The 14,888-nt window shown below is 35.9% G+C and overlaps 1 protein-coding gene across 1 annotated transcript in view; it reads left to right on the top strand.

Moving 5' to 3' along the window:
- Positions 1-14,772, top strand: part of emilin2a (elastin microfibril interfacer 2a) — a 28,638-nt gene extending 13,866 nt beyond the window's left edge. Inside the window, exons 5-9 of the mRNA XM_056477100.1 lie at positions 9,355-9,723; positions 9,798-9,851; positions 10,796-10,846; positions 11,852-11,989; positions 12,066-14,772. Of these exons, the coding sequence (XP_056333075.1) occupies positions 9,355-9,723; positions 9,798-9,851; positions 10,796-10,846; positions 11,852-11,989; positions 12,066-12,394 (941 nt within the window). The 3' untranslated portion in view covers positions 12,395-14,772. The remainder of the gene's footprint in view (positions 1-9,354; positions 9,724-9,797; positions 9,852-10,795; positions 10,847-11,851; positions 11,990-12,065) is intronic.
- The last annotated feature ends 116 nt before the right edge of the window (positions 14,773-14,888 follow it).

Below are 14,888 nucleotides of genomic sequence, written 5' to 3'. Positions count from 1 at the left end.
AATTAAATATACTTTATTCATTGCGTAAATGAATGTTAAACTATATAACACCTTTTGTTTAATTTTCTGCATAAATCCTAATATAGCATTCATAGTGTTTTAGCATGTATATGTTAAATTATTGTCTACTTTTAACTCATTTAACAAATATTTCAGAACGCATCTTGGTTATAGCCAATAGATGCTGAAACAAACAGCCTGCAGCTCTGAGAACAGATTTTAACACTGAAAGTAATTAGATTCTGAGTATCAGACAGATCAGGCATTTTTATCAGGACTCATTTAGATGACTGAAATTGTTTGTTCCTCTGCGTTAAAAACAATGATTAACTAATTATAATACTAATTCTTTTTGTATATATAGCTATTTTATATATTTAATGTATTTTAATTTTACAATTGTACAAGGTGATTTAAAATGAATACCACAACTTTGAAAATCGAGAACCAATAAGAAAAGAGAACCTGCAAATAAGAAAAGGAGAGCTAAGCTCTTTCTGTGGTCGATTTAAGGAAACTCTAAAGTTTTGAAAAAATTTGTTTAATACTCTTCACATTGATTAATTACCCAAGGTTCTATCGTATTTCTTTGATTAAATACAGATTTTCAAAGTTACAGTATGGTATATTTTTTGATTTACCCTGTATTTTGGTATTTAAACAGCTAATACTAAATATATTGTTTACATCAAGAACTGATGTGTGATTTGTTTGTACAATATTTGGCTGAGAAACTATTTAAAAATTTGAAGGTAAATAAATAATCTAAATACTGAGAAAATCACTTTTAAATTAGCCAAAATTAGATAAGGGGCTTATAACAATACATCAGTTATTCATTGGAAAAGAAATTAATTTCACTCACAACTCCAGGAACAATTTAATATTTCATCTAAAGATATCTATAGGTTCTTCCAGAGAAGATATTACATTACAAACCATAAAAAAAGCTCTAGTCATGCAGGAACCAAATAAAATAGAAGAATACTTTAGAAATATTGCAGCAAAAAGCATTCCAGCTAAATAAAACATGTCTCCACAAAAGATTAGTAACTAAAACTGTATAAAATATAGATGATAGGAACTAGAACTAAATACTATACATGTAAATGTGGATGAGGTCTGGATTGAGTTATGTGAAGGATGTCATAAAGGAATTAATAGTCACTTATGGAAAGAATTTGATTGGAAAGTAAAAATGAGGTACTTTCATACTTCTTTTGTAATTTCTACATATGTACTGTAAAAGGATAGGGATACTGTTGTTTTGTGTTGGAGAAATTGTGGTAAAATAGGAGATCATACCCACATTTTTGGTACTGCTCTAAGATTCAAGAATTTTGGAAAAATCTTAAAAAAGAAATAGATAAGTAGATATTAGACATAGAAATACCAATCAGTCCAGTGTGCTTACTGCCTAAAGAAATGTTTAATAAAGAAACAAGATTTGTACAAGGATATTATTACTAAAGGGACTAAGTCGAAAAGAAAATGAATGAATGAATGAATGAATGAATGAATGAATGAATGAATGAATGAATGAATGATATTATTACTGGTTGCAAAAAATGATAACAATACATTGGACGGAAGAAAATCCTTCAAAGGTGGCTTTGTGGATTCAGTGGATTCAAAGATTTAAACAGGTCTATGTAATGGAAAAAAATAACTGCATGTCTACAAATGAAGATAGATATTTTTCTGAAGAGGTGGAAAAGTATCACAGCATATTTAGATATGCACATTTAGAGGTTAATTAACCTATCACCAACGTAATCTGAGGTAACTACAATGTAACACAATGTAACTTGAGGTACAAACGTATCCCTTGAAAGTATTTATGATGGCATGTACTATTTTTCTTCTTTTATATATCATTATTATTATTATTTTATTTATTTCCTCATCTGTAAGAGGTTAAATAGTTGGGGAAGGAGTTGTTCTTTAAAAAAGTACTGAAAAATCTTAAATAAAGTTTATATAAAATAAAAAGTTTAAATAAAAAAAATAGGTTTTTACTTTTTACAAAAGACAAATTAGCCTAAATGAAGTGCTTAGCAATACACACGACTAATCAAAGTGTAGTTTTTTTTTATTTAATGTAGGACATTTAAAAAAATATATTATTTTACTTATTGTAATGATTTTTGGCATAAAATAAAAATCTTAAATTTAAAAAACATCCAAAAATATCCTTGCAATATTTTCTATGACACAGGGTCACTTATAAACACATAAGTAGCATCTCCTCTGCCTGAATTCTTCACACTTTTTACTTCTTTATTTCGTCTTTAAACCGAACTTACTGATTGATTGTAAATGGCAAAGTTTAAACCCCATTTACCTGTTACGCTTTAACATTACATCCTATAATGTTCATGTCCTATAACGAATTACCTCAGCAGGCAGATAGTAGCTGTTTTTGTATCTGTTTGAACACATTAATCCACATGAGCTTTTAGACTACCAAAACAGAGTGAATCTGTTTTCAGCTACATCTAGAAGTGGACAATCTTAATGTTTTAGACCCCGTTTACACCTGTGTTTGAGATTGTGCACTTGTGATTAGATCAGGAAAAAACATCTGGTACCATACATATCTGGTAACATACCTGGTTTTAACAGAGCCTTGGTTGTTTTTGATAAAGTGGTCATTAGGGGAATTCACCTTGGGGTTTCAGTATTCACCAGTGGTGTTTCATTTTGAGATGCCAGCATGTGATGTTCTTCTTGTGAGTATGTGAGCCGTTCACATAGTCAGATTTGGAATTGTGCACTATCAATGCCTGAACACAGTGCTTACATAACTATGCTGCAGTCAGGGGGTACAGCTGTCATACGGTAGTTGTTGGAGCTCTCAGAAAACTCTGTTTTAGGTTGTAAACAAACTTCTACTAGTCAGGATATCACAATTATGGCAATTCTGATATAGTGTGATTGAACCTTAAATGGTTAATGCATCCAAAAATGAAAATTATGTTCAAATTCCTTCTGAGACCTTCAGATCTTCTTCAGAACACAAATGAAGATATTTTAAATGAAATCTGAGAGTCTGACTTTCAAAGTGCAGAAATGGAACCAAAAACATTATCAGAACATTGCATTTGAATTCAGTGGATCAACTGTAATCATACAAACCTCCAACAAGTTTTGTTGGTGCACAAAAAGGTTCTTGGAGCTTCATAACACTACACCTGAACCACTGAAATCATATTGAATATTTACCTTTCTGGAATTTTCTCAGATTTCATCTCAAATATCTTAATTTGTGTTCCGAAGATTAAAAGGGGGAGGTGGGAAGTTCCAGGGGATTAGAACAACATGAAGGGTGTACTCTCACAAAGCACGGTTGCCTTGATCTGTGCCCATTGCTCCCCTCCCCCCACCACTCTCCGCCTTGGCCCGCACTCACACTGTATTTAACCTTCCGAGCCAGAGTGCGCTTATGTCATCGATGATGAAAAGACAGTTCAATTAGGAAGAGAAGCCCTCTTTATTTGTACAAAAGAGATTATGATGTTCTATATTATTATATATATTTAGTTATATTGTTTTGTATTATTTTAAGTTTTAAAGTAAAATCTTTTGCTGAACAGATCCACCACTTTTGATGCTCATAAATTTTCATAAAAGTCATCGTGCTGCACATATTAGGAGGTTTGCTGAAGGCGCAGCTGTCATGCAGCAAGGGTTTTGCATCTTTAATAATCTATGACAGTTGGCGTTTATTGAAAAGTAAGAATGATTAATAAATGCATATGAACCAGTCCCTTTAATACGACGTCGCATCTTAAGTTTCGCACTTAGGCATGCTTTGCACTCACACTACAAGAATACTACACCAAAGCCCACCTGAACTGCCCTCTGGACCACCTCTTCTAACCATACCAGGGCTGCTCAATCAAATCTCGCTCGGGCGCAGCACAAAGCACTCACACTTGTCAAACAAACCAGGAAATGGGAGTCAAACATGCTCGGGTATAGTTCGGATAGCTTAGTGTGAGTACATCCTATGGACCGGTCTTGACGGTATTCTCACCTAGGTCCAAGTTAAAGTTATTTGTTCAAGAAGGTGATTTGGAATTCCTCAAATTAGATGAGGCCAAGATTGAGAGGTCATAGGTGTCAGAGCTCTCAGAAAATTCCCAGATTAAGTTTTATTTAGGAATTGTATGAGGTTATAAGTTTAACTAATTAGAATCTTGTAATCAAGGTAATTCTGTTATGGCATAAATGTATCTTCAATCTTTGTCTAAGTTAAAGTTTCTTTCTCAGTTGTGCAGTGCATGTCTCTAGTTTTATTTGAGTTCTTAATCATGATCTCATTGATGATTATTGTTTGTGTTCAAAACGAACTATTTGTTTGTGCGCATTTGTGCCATTTTTTACGAGCAGGAAAAATAAGTTTGAAAGACTGTCTGGGGAAGTTGCAATGGTAATGTTTTTAAAATTTGGTGCAATCAAAAGTGTTGAGTTATTTTAAGTCTACAAAGGACTTTTGAGATGAAGTAGGACATTGTGTTCAGTTGTTTTTACAAATTTGATGTAATTTGTCTTCTTTTCGGCGGTTCTTGTGCATGTATGACATGTTGAAACATGTATTTTAATGAGGAGTGACTTATTGTTACGACAGTATAATAAAATAAACTGGAAAAAAAAAAGTTACATTTTAAATTCTAATTTCTAATTCTACTTAGTCATCTTCTTAGAATCTCACAGTCACGACAATTCCTATAAAACATGACCACACCTTCAGTGTCAGTCTTAGTTAAAAAAAAAACTTTCAGAAAGCGATGTGGAAGTTCTCAAACTGGCCAAAATAAAGAGGTCTGGCCATTTTTGCAGGGTGCAACTTGCTTCACATTGCGTGTGTTTGTGTTGATGTATCCTTGCACAAAATCACCACACCCAACAGAGGACCATTCAGCTTCAGTCTCCCGTTCATCAGCTAAATATGCTTTTCTCTCCACATCACAGGGTGGTGAATCCCTAATTGCATATGAATGTTTTTGACTCATTAAACCCACAGCTCTGTGTTGCCTCAGTCCCCTCATCCAGTATTTTAAATCAGCATCTCTATGATTTACTCTGAAACATGTGTTTGTGCTGCTGCCGTGAGGCATTATGCATGTGTGATGAGTCTGTTATTTGCTCAGACTGCCAAACAGACTTGTGGGAAACACACAGATATATGCCCATTATCCCTTGGGAGATGCGATGTGTGGGTGGGAATATATTTTTATGAAATCTGATATCTAGGCAGCAGCTTCAATGCAGACAAACAGCACTGACGCAGGATTTTAGCTGTGTCCATTTTGCCGGTTGATTAGCTTGGAATGAACCCATGGGACTTGAGCCCCACCCCTTTTTGAATCACTTCCCACAGCAGCCAATAGAATTCAGCGTCCAAATAGACCCTAATGTCAGGAATGACGCATTACAATTCTCAATTTAGGCAGCAGCATCTGGTAGAACGGGAAACTTGTTTTCTCGCATCGCTGTATAAAAGCTTGTAACCCACTGACAGAAAAGGGGGATTAAAGAGAAAATGCAAGGTTTCGGAAAAGTGTGTGAGATGTGTGAGATCTTTTGGGCTGGAAGTGTGAGCTGAAAACAAGTTTTCTCCCTCATTAGACTCCTGAGCTGACGGCACTGTATAAAGACCAAAAACCTTTATAAATAGGGTGCGCTGTGAAGTTTAAAATCAGTTGATTTGAACATTAAAAGTTCTCTGGGTTGTTTTATTTAGAAGCATCACAAAATACTTTTAAAGTTTGCCTGAAGAACTAGTAAAAACATCAGAGATTAACTGCTGTTACTTTTTATGGGTTAAATGTCATTAAATGATTTATGGATTCTTTTAAAAAGGGGCTGGTGTATGTAACCGTAAATTTTTGTGCTTGGCATTATGTTTTGCAGGAATAATTTACCCCAAATTAACTGATTAATCGAAATTAATCAATTAATTAGTAAATTATTAATATTTATAATTAATAAGACATTCATAGAAATGTTACACATGTCCGGTGTACTTGCTATAGTAGTAACAATTAATTGTGCATAATTACATGCAACTAACCTTAAACGTAACCAACATATTAACCATAACTATATAATAAATACAGTTGAAGTCAGAATTATGAGCCCCCCTTTGATTTTTTTAATTTTTAAAAATATTTTCCAAATGATGTTTAACAGAGAAAGGAAATTTTCACATAGCCAGCGTTATAAATAACTGGTCTAATTAACCTGCCTAATTAACCTAATTAACCTAGTTAAGCCTTTAAATGTCAATTTAAGCTGTATAGAAGTGTCTTAAAAATATCTAATAAAATATTATTTACTGTCGTCATGGCAAAGATAAAATAAATCAGTTATTAGAGATGAGTTATTAAAACTATTATGTTTATAAATGTGTTGAAAAAAGTCTTCACTCTGTTAAACAGAAATTGGGGGAAAAAATAAATAGGAGGCTAATAATATAGGGGGGCTAATAATTCTGACTTCAACTGTATATGGAATTAATGGTAACACTTTACAATAAGGTTGTACTAACGTTAGTTCATGCATTTACTAACATGAACAATACATTTATTACTGTATTTGTTAATGTTAGTTAACATTAGTTATGAAAACAGAGTTAACAAGCATGTATTTGGATTGTAATAAGGCATTAGTAAAGTGTGTTAATGTTTAATAAATGAAATACAAAGAAAATGATTCTGTTCATCAAGGCAGCATTTATTAAATGTAAAATAAATTGTTGCATTGTTAAATATTTATTTTATATTATTTATTTATTTTATATAACTGCTTTCTTATTGTATGAAGTTTAATAAAAAAAAAATAATTACTCCAGTCATTATTGCCTTTTATTACTATTACTATTAATAATATTATTAATAATATAACAATAATTAATATTAGAGTGATTTATGAAGGATCATGTGACTCTGAAAATTCATCATTAAAATCACTGGAATAAATGATTAAATTAATTTATAAACTACTTTTGAAGAGTTATTTTAATAACATTTCAGAATTTTATTTTTACTGTATTTTTGATTAAATAAATGCAGATTTGGTGAGCAGGAGAAGCTTATTTTAAAATGTTTAAAAATCAGACTGACCCTAAACTTTTGACGGGTAGTGCACATTAACTAACAAAACCCTATTATAAAGTGTGACTGAATTAATGTTAGTCAGTAGTTAAATATATAGTTACACTGCAACAAGAACACCATTAAATAAAATGTCAAAAAAATGATTTTTTTCCATCATACAATGAATGTTCAATCAAACAGAGTTGGTAAGCAAAATGGTCCTGTTACCAATACCTCACCTGAGGAACATTCAAATTGTTGGCAGAAAAACTTGCTTTTTTGCCCTTTACAAGTTGTAGGACATAATTTGTTACAGGATTGTTTTTTGAGTGGACTAAATTAGATCTACATCTTAGTAGATTCTAACACAAGCACTGTTTACATATAACAAACCAAAGTCCAGGCACATCTCTGGCTTCCAGTTGCTGACATTTTTGAATGCTGCCCTTAAATGAAATTGCTGTCAGTCGACACTTTAGAGGGGTGGAGAAATGGTGCAAACTCAAGCAGGAAAACGGCCCTAGGGGGAGATTTATTTCTCAACTGACTTCCCTGATGGCTAGTTCTTGTTCTTGCGCAAAAGCCTCTGTTCTTCAAAATGTCATTTATGTTCCACAGCAAAATAAACTTTAGAACAACACGACGGTGGACAAAATGTTTCATTACTAATTCTTTTAAACAATTATTCAAAATCACAGTTACAAAATATTAAGATATGAAATAAATGTTGACGTTCTTGACTTCAAAGAAAAGAGGTTTGCTCAAAAAATGACGCAGCAGTTTATTATTAGTCATTTTTTTGAGAAACAATTCATAATATTAAACTAATTTGTGGACGAGAGGATGAAGATTCCAGTAATGATGCTGAAAATTCGGCTTTCCCATTAATAGAATAAATGTATTATTACATTACAATACTTCACAATCTTACTGTTTTAGTGAACATCACCACCATATCTCTAGAAACAGAAATCTCCAGAAACAGTTTTATTAGCTCATTTTATTACTCCATAAAATACCTCTAGAAGCAGAAGGTCCATAATTGACCATATTTGGATTGTGTCGTGAATATTAATGAGCTCCACTCCACTCCACTTATGCTGAACAAGGACAAATCTAAACTCAATCAGAGTAATGCTAACCTATTTTGTTCACGAGCTGTGGATAAAGGGTAAACTATAATTAATCATGAATAAAGAGAGTGATAGAGATGTAATGTGTTGTATTTTTAAGCTATAAAATCAAAGAAAACACAACCAGAACTTAATATCATCTGAATATCCACATGACAGTTGAGCGATTTGAGTGATTTGACATGATTCAGCAGTCTACACGTGTTTGCTGAAACATAACCTTCACATTTTACAATATACACGATAAATTATCATCAAAAGATACAATAAAATATACCTCATGCCTCTTCGGAGTGGAGCTGAATAAATGTATAATCTGTAAATCTTGCATTTTGCTTCCTCAAGCACATGTCTTGTGCAGTTGTTGCCCAGTAAAGTATAGTAAACAATCTGTGGTTGTGTTTTCAAAATGAAAATCCTTTAAAATAGCTAGTGGACGGAAACTATTATTGTTTTCTCACTAGAAAATGTTGTTGCTTATCAAACACAGCCTGAGGCGTGCATATTAATGATCTCGGAGCCACATGAGTTTGGGTTCTCTTAATGACGTCAGGTCTGGATGAACAACCTAAAGTAGTCTTACATGCAAATGAGGAGGGCATAGCAAGTGAATCCCATCACAGTTTGTTTTGTCTTCTAATTGGCCCGTTGTCCACTGGGGTTTTACACTCATGGAATTTACATGAGTAAACAATGGTCTCTGGGGCTTGCGGTATGTCCATTTCCATATATATATTTATTTATTTTTCTTCGGCTTAGTCTCTTTATTCATCAGGGGTTACCACAGCGGAATGAACTGCCAAGTTATCCAGCATATGTTTTACACAGCAGATGCCAGCTGCAACCCACTAGGAAACATCTATACACACTCATTCACACACACAAACATACACTACAGCTGTGGACTGTGGGGGAAACCGGAGCACCCAGAGGAAGCCCACACGAACACGGAGAGAACTTGCAAACTCTAGACAAAAATAATTTCCATATTCTGATCTCTTATTATTCTACTATGCCTTGGTATACCCAGATTTTCATTATAGGGCACCTTTAATAACATCATTTGTTCATTTGGGTGTGTTATGTTAAATAAATCTCCGTCTTATTTTCTCTTACAGGACTGCCTGTTCGGCATGAGAGACCAGTGTCTGTCCCTGACACTAGAGCTCCAACAAAACCCATGAGGCCGTATGCTCCTCATATCCACATACCATTGATCATACCCCACAGAACAGTGCCAGCGCCCACCGGCCATCCCCATGTGCGCCAGCAGCCACACGTCCCACACCAACCCTACTTCCCTCAGCCACCCAATACCCCAAGACGTCCCATCTACCACATACAACCCCAGCAACCAGTCATCCACGAGCCTGTGGTGGTCACCGGACAGGCCGGCCCACCTGGGTATGTGCGCAGGGTCACCGTCAGACGGGATCAGAGCTCAGAGGACACCAAAACACCTGTGACGGGATTTGCAGGAGCTCCAGGTATACAGCAGAAGACGATGTAATTTGGAAGCTCATGCTTGAAATGACTCAAGGGTCTTTATTTTCTTTCATAGGTTATCCTCCTGTCAACCCCGTCTCATATGATACCAAACAACCTCCTCCAGCAGGTAGATTTTTGCTTGATTTTCAGGGTTGGCATATTTCAGATGGATTGTTAAATCTTTGTATCCTCATGCCTAGTTCAGACTGCACCATTTTCAAAGTAGTCGCATCACTGATGTTTTCACACTGCATGACTGTCTGGGGTAGCATTCCGTCACTGCTGTGTTCACACTGCAAGATGGATCATGACAGGATGTTTCACACTGCATTACTTTACAATAGGTAGAATCTCAGTCCACAAACTACGTCTCACAATCAAACACACACTAGTAGTCACATGGAAACAACATGAGGGCACGTAGTATATATTTTGTTATTAACTACATGATGAGAAAGAAGCCTTTAGTGGTGTAAAAACCTGTTTTTTAAGGGGAATTAGCAATTTCTCTCCAACTTTTTGTCTTTTTCAACCCGTTTGTGGTATTGCACAAACACACACGGGTGCTCTTGCCAAATTTCCACCAGTTTTTCCTCCATTTCTTGGGTCCAAATAGACCAAAAAGAAACCCTTTTGTCAACCGAAGCCATGCTTGTTGATACTGTGGTATATACTTTTGTAACTCCTCCCCCAACTTCCCGCTGGCCTGGATGCTGGTCTCTCATTGGCTGTGAGATGTGTTTAACTAATTTTTAGAAATGTAAAATGTTAAATGTTTTGGCACATTTTTCTATGGTTTGGCTTGTTTTTTTTCCCCCAGTGTTCTGTTTTTGAGCACTGCAGGCCAAATTATTTATAAATTATATGAAACAATGACATTTAAAGGGTCAAATTTATAAAAGGAAATAGAGGTTTTTAGCAGCATCAGTCCTGGTGATAACCATGTCAGTGGAAAAATACTATCCTTTTTGATGTTTTTATTTACATTTGCGTCATTTCTGTGAAAACTATTTGAAATGTACACACTCAGATTACAATTCACATTATTTTGACTATTAATTCTCATTACAGCTGTTCATGTCCCATGGAGTCCTGCGCATCAAAGACCCATTGCTGCTCCAGGTAACAAGTCACTACTACATATAATATAACAAAACCCAACACATCAAAACAACCTAATTATATTATACCACTCAAAGGCCAAAAGGGATTTTAAAATATTCCAGGCATAGTTTGTCATTTAACACTGTTGCCAAGTGCAAATTGTAATTGTTGCCAAGTGTAATTTTCTTTGCAATGCCTGGTAAATTTATTAGTAGGTGCAAAATAACACATTAAAGTGGAACCGTGTAACCTTCACTGAGGCAAATGATGTGCATCAAACACGTGCTGTCAAGAAAACTGGTCTTAACGTGGGTGTTTTCGAACAACTTTGCCTAAATGGAAAGTTCATCATGGATTTTTTTGAGCAACGCCAGTTTGGGGACTCAAAAAGGAACAAAAAATAAGATACAAAGTGACACTGTTGTTATGTTCTCAAGACATTTTTGGAAAATAAGGGTGAGCAGTTAACATGAAAACATGGAAAACTGCAGTTTCATGACCACGGCAAGATGTTCTCATTTAAAATTCCCATTTTGGGAATAGGTGTGGCAAATTTACTTTGGACTCGGTTTGGTTTATATAATGATCAAAATATGCTTGTCAAGATTATAAAACTGGGGCGACGTGGTGGCTCAGTGGCTAGCACTGTCGCCTCACAGCAAGAAGATTGCTGGTTTGAGTCCCGGCTGGGCCAGTTGGTATTTCTGTGAGGACTTTGTATGTTCTCCCGGTGTTCATGTCGACCCCCTCTGGGTGTTCCGGTTTCCCCCACAGTCTAAAGACATGCAGTATAGGTGAATTGAATAAACTAAGTTGGCCGTAGTGTGCGTGTAAATGAGTGTGTATGGATGTTTCCCAGTACTGTGTTACACCTGTAAGGGCATCTGCTGTGTAAAACATGCTGGATAAGTTGACGCTTTATTCTGCAGTGGCAATCCCTGATGAATAATGGACTTAACAGAAGGAAAATGAATGAACGATTGTAAAACTCTCATATTCACAAAAGTCTCTTCTCCACAACAGTGTCACAGCAGAATTCGGTGACGGACCCCTTTTCTTTCTCTGCTGGTCTCACACGTCAGACTTTCTCAGGGGATTTCGGCATCATTGCCTTTGACAGAGTGCTAGTCAATGATGGAGGACACTATAACCCTCAGACAGGTAAGTGCACAGTCTCCATTTCCTAAAGCCAGTCTAAGAGATAAACCGCACTCATGTGGCTCTTCCCCTCCGGCAGGGATCTTCACGGTGCCCACAGACGGCCGTTATCTGGTGACGGCTGTTTTATCCGCCCCGCGGGGTGAGCACGCAGAAGCTGTGCTCTCAGTGTCCAATCGCAGCATGCAGAAGTTGGACACGGCGGGTTACTTGAGTGGACACCGGCGATTGACCCAAGATCAGTGTGTGTGTGGAGGGTCGACATCTTTCAGCCTTATCCTCCCACTCCGCAGAGGTGACACCGTGGCCTTGGTCCGCACTGCTGGAAAGCTGGCGGTCTCAGAATCGAGAGAGATCCTCTCTACCTTCAGCGCTATATTCCTCTACTCACCTCAAGCTAAGAGATAACCCTGTCACTGCGGAGAGGGTGACCGACGTGACTTAACACAAGTCTTCCATTCACCATGCTGCCTCATGTGTAAAGGAGTGGCCATTTTACTGAACTTCCTGCACAATGTTTGATGAGGTTATGAATTATGCAAAGAGAGGTTTCTGCTGTTCAGTGAAATTTCAGATTCTGGATTCCAACTGAAATGGCTGGATTTCACTCACAATCATCTGCAGAATAACACGTTAAAGGGATAGGCCACCAAAAAATGATATTAAGTCATTGTTCATTAACTCTGGTAGAGAAGCTTGATTCTGCCAGTGAATTTACTTCAAATCTTCTTTATTTATACTGTGTTTTTAACAATGTAGATTGTGTCAAAGCAACACAACATAGACGAAGAAATAAGAAGTTGTTTGCTATTTTTTAGCTCACACTTTTGACCTTTTTTACTTGCAACTCTTGCTGTTATAAAATTTCAATCGTAAGATAGGGTGGTGCAGTGGGTAGCACTGTCGCCTCACTGCAAGAAAGTCACCGGTTTGAGCTTCGGCTGGGTCAGTTGTCATTTCTGTGTGGAGTTTGCATGTTCTTCCAGTGTTCGCGTGGGTTTCCTCCGGGTGCTCTGGTTTCCCCTATAGTCCAAAGACATGCTAGACATGACAGACATAGGTGAATTGGGTAAGCTAAATCATCCGTAATGTACAGTATGTGTGCGAATGAGAGTTTCCCAGTGATGGGTTGTAGCTGGAAGGGTATCCGCTGTGTAAAACATATGCTGAATAAGTTGTCGGTTTAATCCACTGTGGCGACCCCTGATTAATAAAGGGACTAAGCTGAAAAGAAAATGAATGAATCGTAAGATAAAAATTGCATAAAATTGTGTTACTAAAATATAAAATTGTAATTCTAAGAAACTCACAGTGAAACTGCATGTCTGTACCTCTCTATTTATAACAGTTGCAAGTTATAAAGCCAGAATTGTGTGATATAAACTCAGTTGTGAGGGGAAACAATTGTATTTTGAGATGAAATGGTCACAAATATCTTTTTTTTTTTTTCAGGGATGGAAATAGCCTAGGATGGAAATGTATCCTGGTGTTGTTTTGGGGTCAATCCTAATTCTACTTCTTAGCCGTTTCCCTTACCCCTACCCCTCGTTTTGCACTTTCACGTCGGGATGTCCCAATTCTCTTTAGCTTGAAAGCATAGGGCTAGATTGCCCTTGAAATGGAGATTTTCCAGGACTATACCAAGGGGTTTGAAATTCACCAGCTACAATGGCAACATGGTAGCATGCAAGTCAGGAGATGCATAAATTAATTTTTTTTGGCATTATTAAGAATTGTTACTACAAGCATATGTTTTATTACACACATAGCAGCATTTGTGTTTTACAAACATGCTTTTTAAAAAGAAAACGATAAATTTCACTATCTCTAATCCATAATAATAACTCCAACTAAGTAGTCCAACAATATACTTTCACACGTGTCACTCGAACACCCTGTCAGAAAAGTCTAGTGGCTGGGAACGACCTTTTTACACCGTCTGGTATAACATTAATGTTAATTTCTTTTCTATAGGTGAATATGTAAATGTACAGTACAGTTACGAGCTTATTGGCACATTATATTGTTATGACAACATGATATCGTTGCCTTCAGTGATTTCCTGAAGATAAACACAAAAAAATAACGCAACTGGAACAACTACAGCAGTCGATCTCATATGAAGAGATTGCGATGACATGATGTTGTTGTAGTGGTGTCCCATTCCTTAGGGGTACATTTGAAGCCCTTCCCCTTCACACGGTTTCAAAGGCCAAGGGGAAGAGGTAGGGGAAGGGGTACAAAAATAGAATTAGGATCGGGCCTTAATGTGTTATCATTAAATGCATGAATGGGAGCAGAATTTTTGTTTGTTCTGCTCACAAATAATAAGAGTATACGGCTTCAGAACAATACTAGGGTAAATAAATAAGGACTATGTTTTCATTTTTCGGTAAACTACCCTTTCAAGACTTGCAACAGAGATTGGTTTGGTTATTTATCAGAATTTTACAGGTGGAATGTAGTGGTAATCATATATTTTCTCTAATCTATATAGTTTTTAAAATGTTAATGAAATATCTATAAAAGCAGGTTTATATATATATATATATTTCAACATTAAATTAACAAATGCATATGTTCAGTTCACTTAAATGCAATTTGTTTAATGTATAAAAATAAATACAGTGATTTTTAGGGCTTGTGTATCTCATATTTGGGGGATTATGCAAAAGATGATCAAAAACAAGCACAGCTGTAATCCACTGTAAAATGACTTTAGTGCATTTTAAAATGCACTGAGCTTGGAAAAGTAAAACCAATAAAAACTCATTTTCCTCTACAAACTAGACGGTTGTGCCAAGTTTTAAAGCTGCACGATAAAACACCCTGAAGACTTTTTTCCTAAAGCAAAATAATTAAAAGCTCCATTCATCGTCACAGATGACATTAACGCATACGC

This window comes from Danio aesculapii, chromosome 2, assembly GCF_903798145.1.
Source record: "Danio aesculapii chromosome 2, fDanAes4.1, whole genome shotgun sequence".
In the NCBI taxonomy this organism is placed as follows: Eukaryota; Metazoa; Chordata; class Actinopteri; order Cypriniformes; family Danionidae; genus Danio; species Danio aesculapii.
Note: the sequence above shows the minus strand (reverse complement) of the source record. Positions and strands in the feature narration are given on the sequence as shown.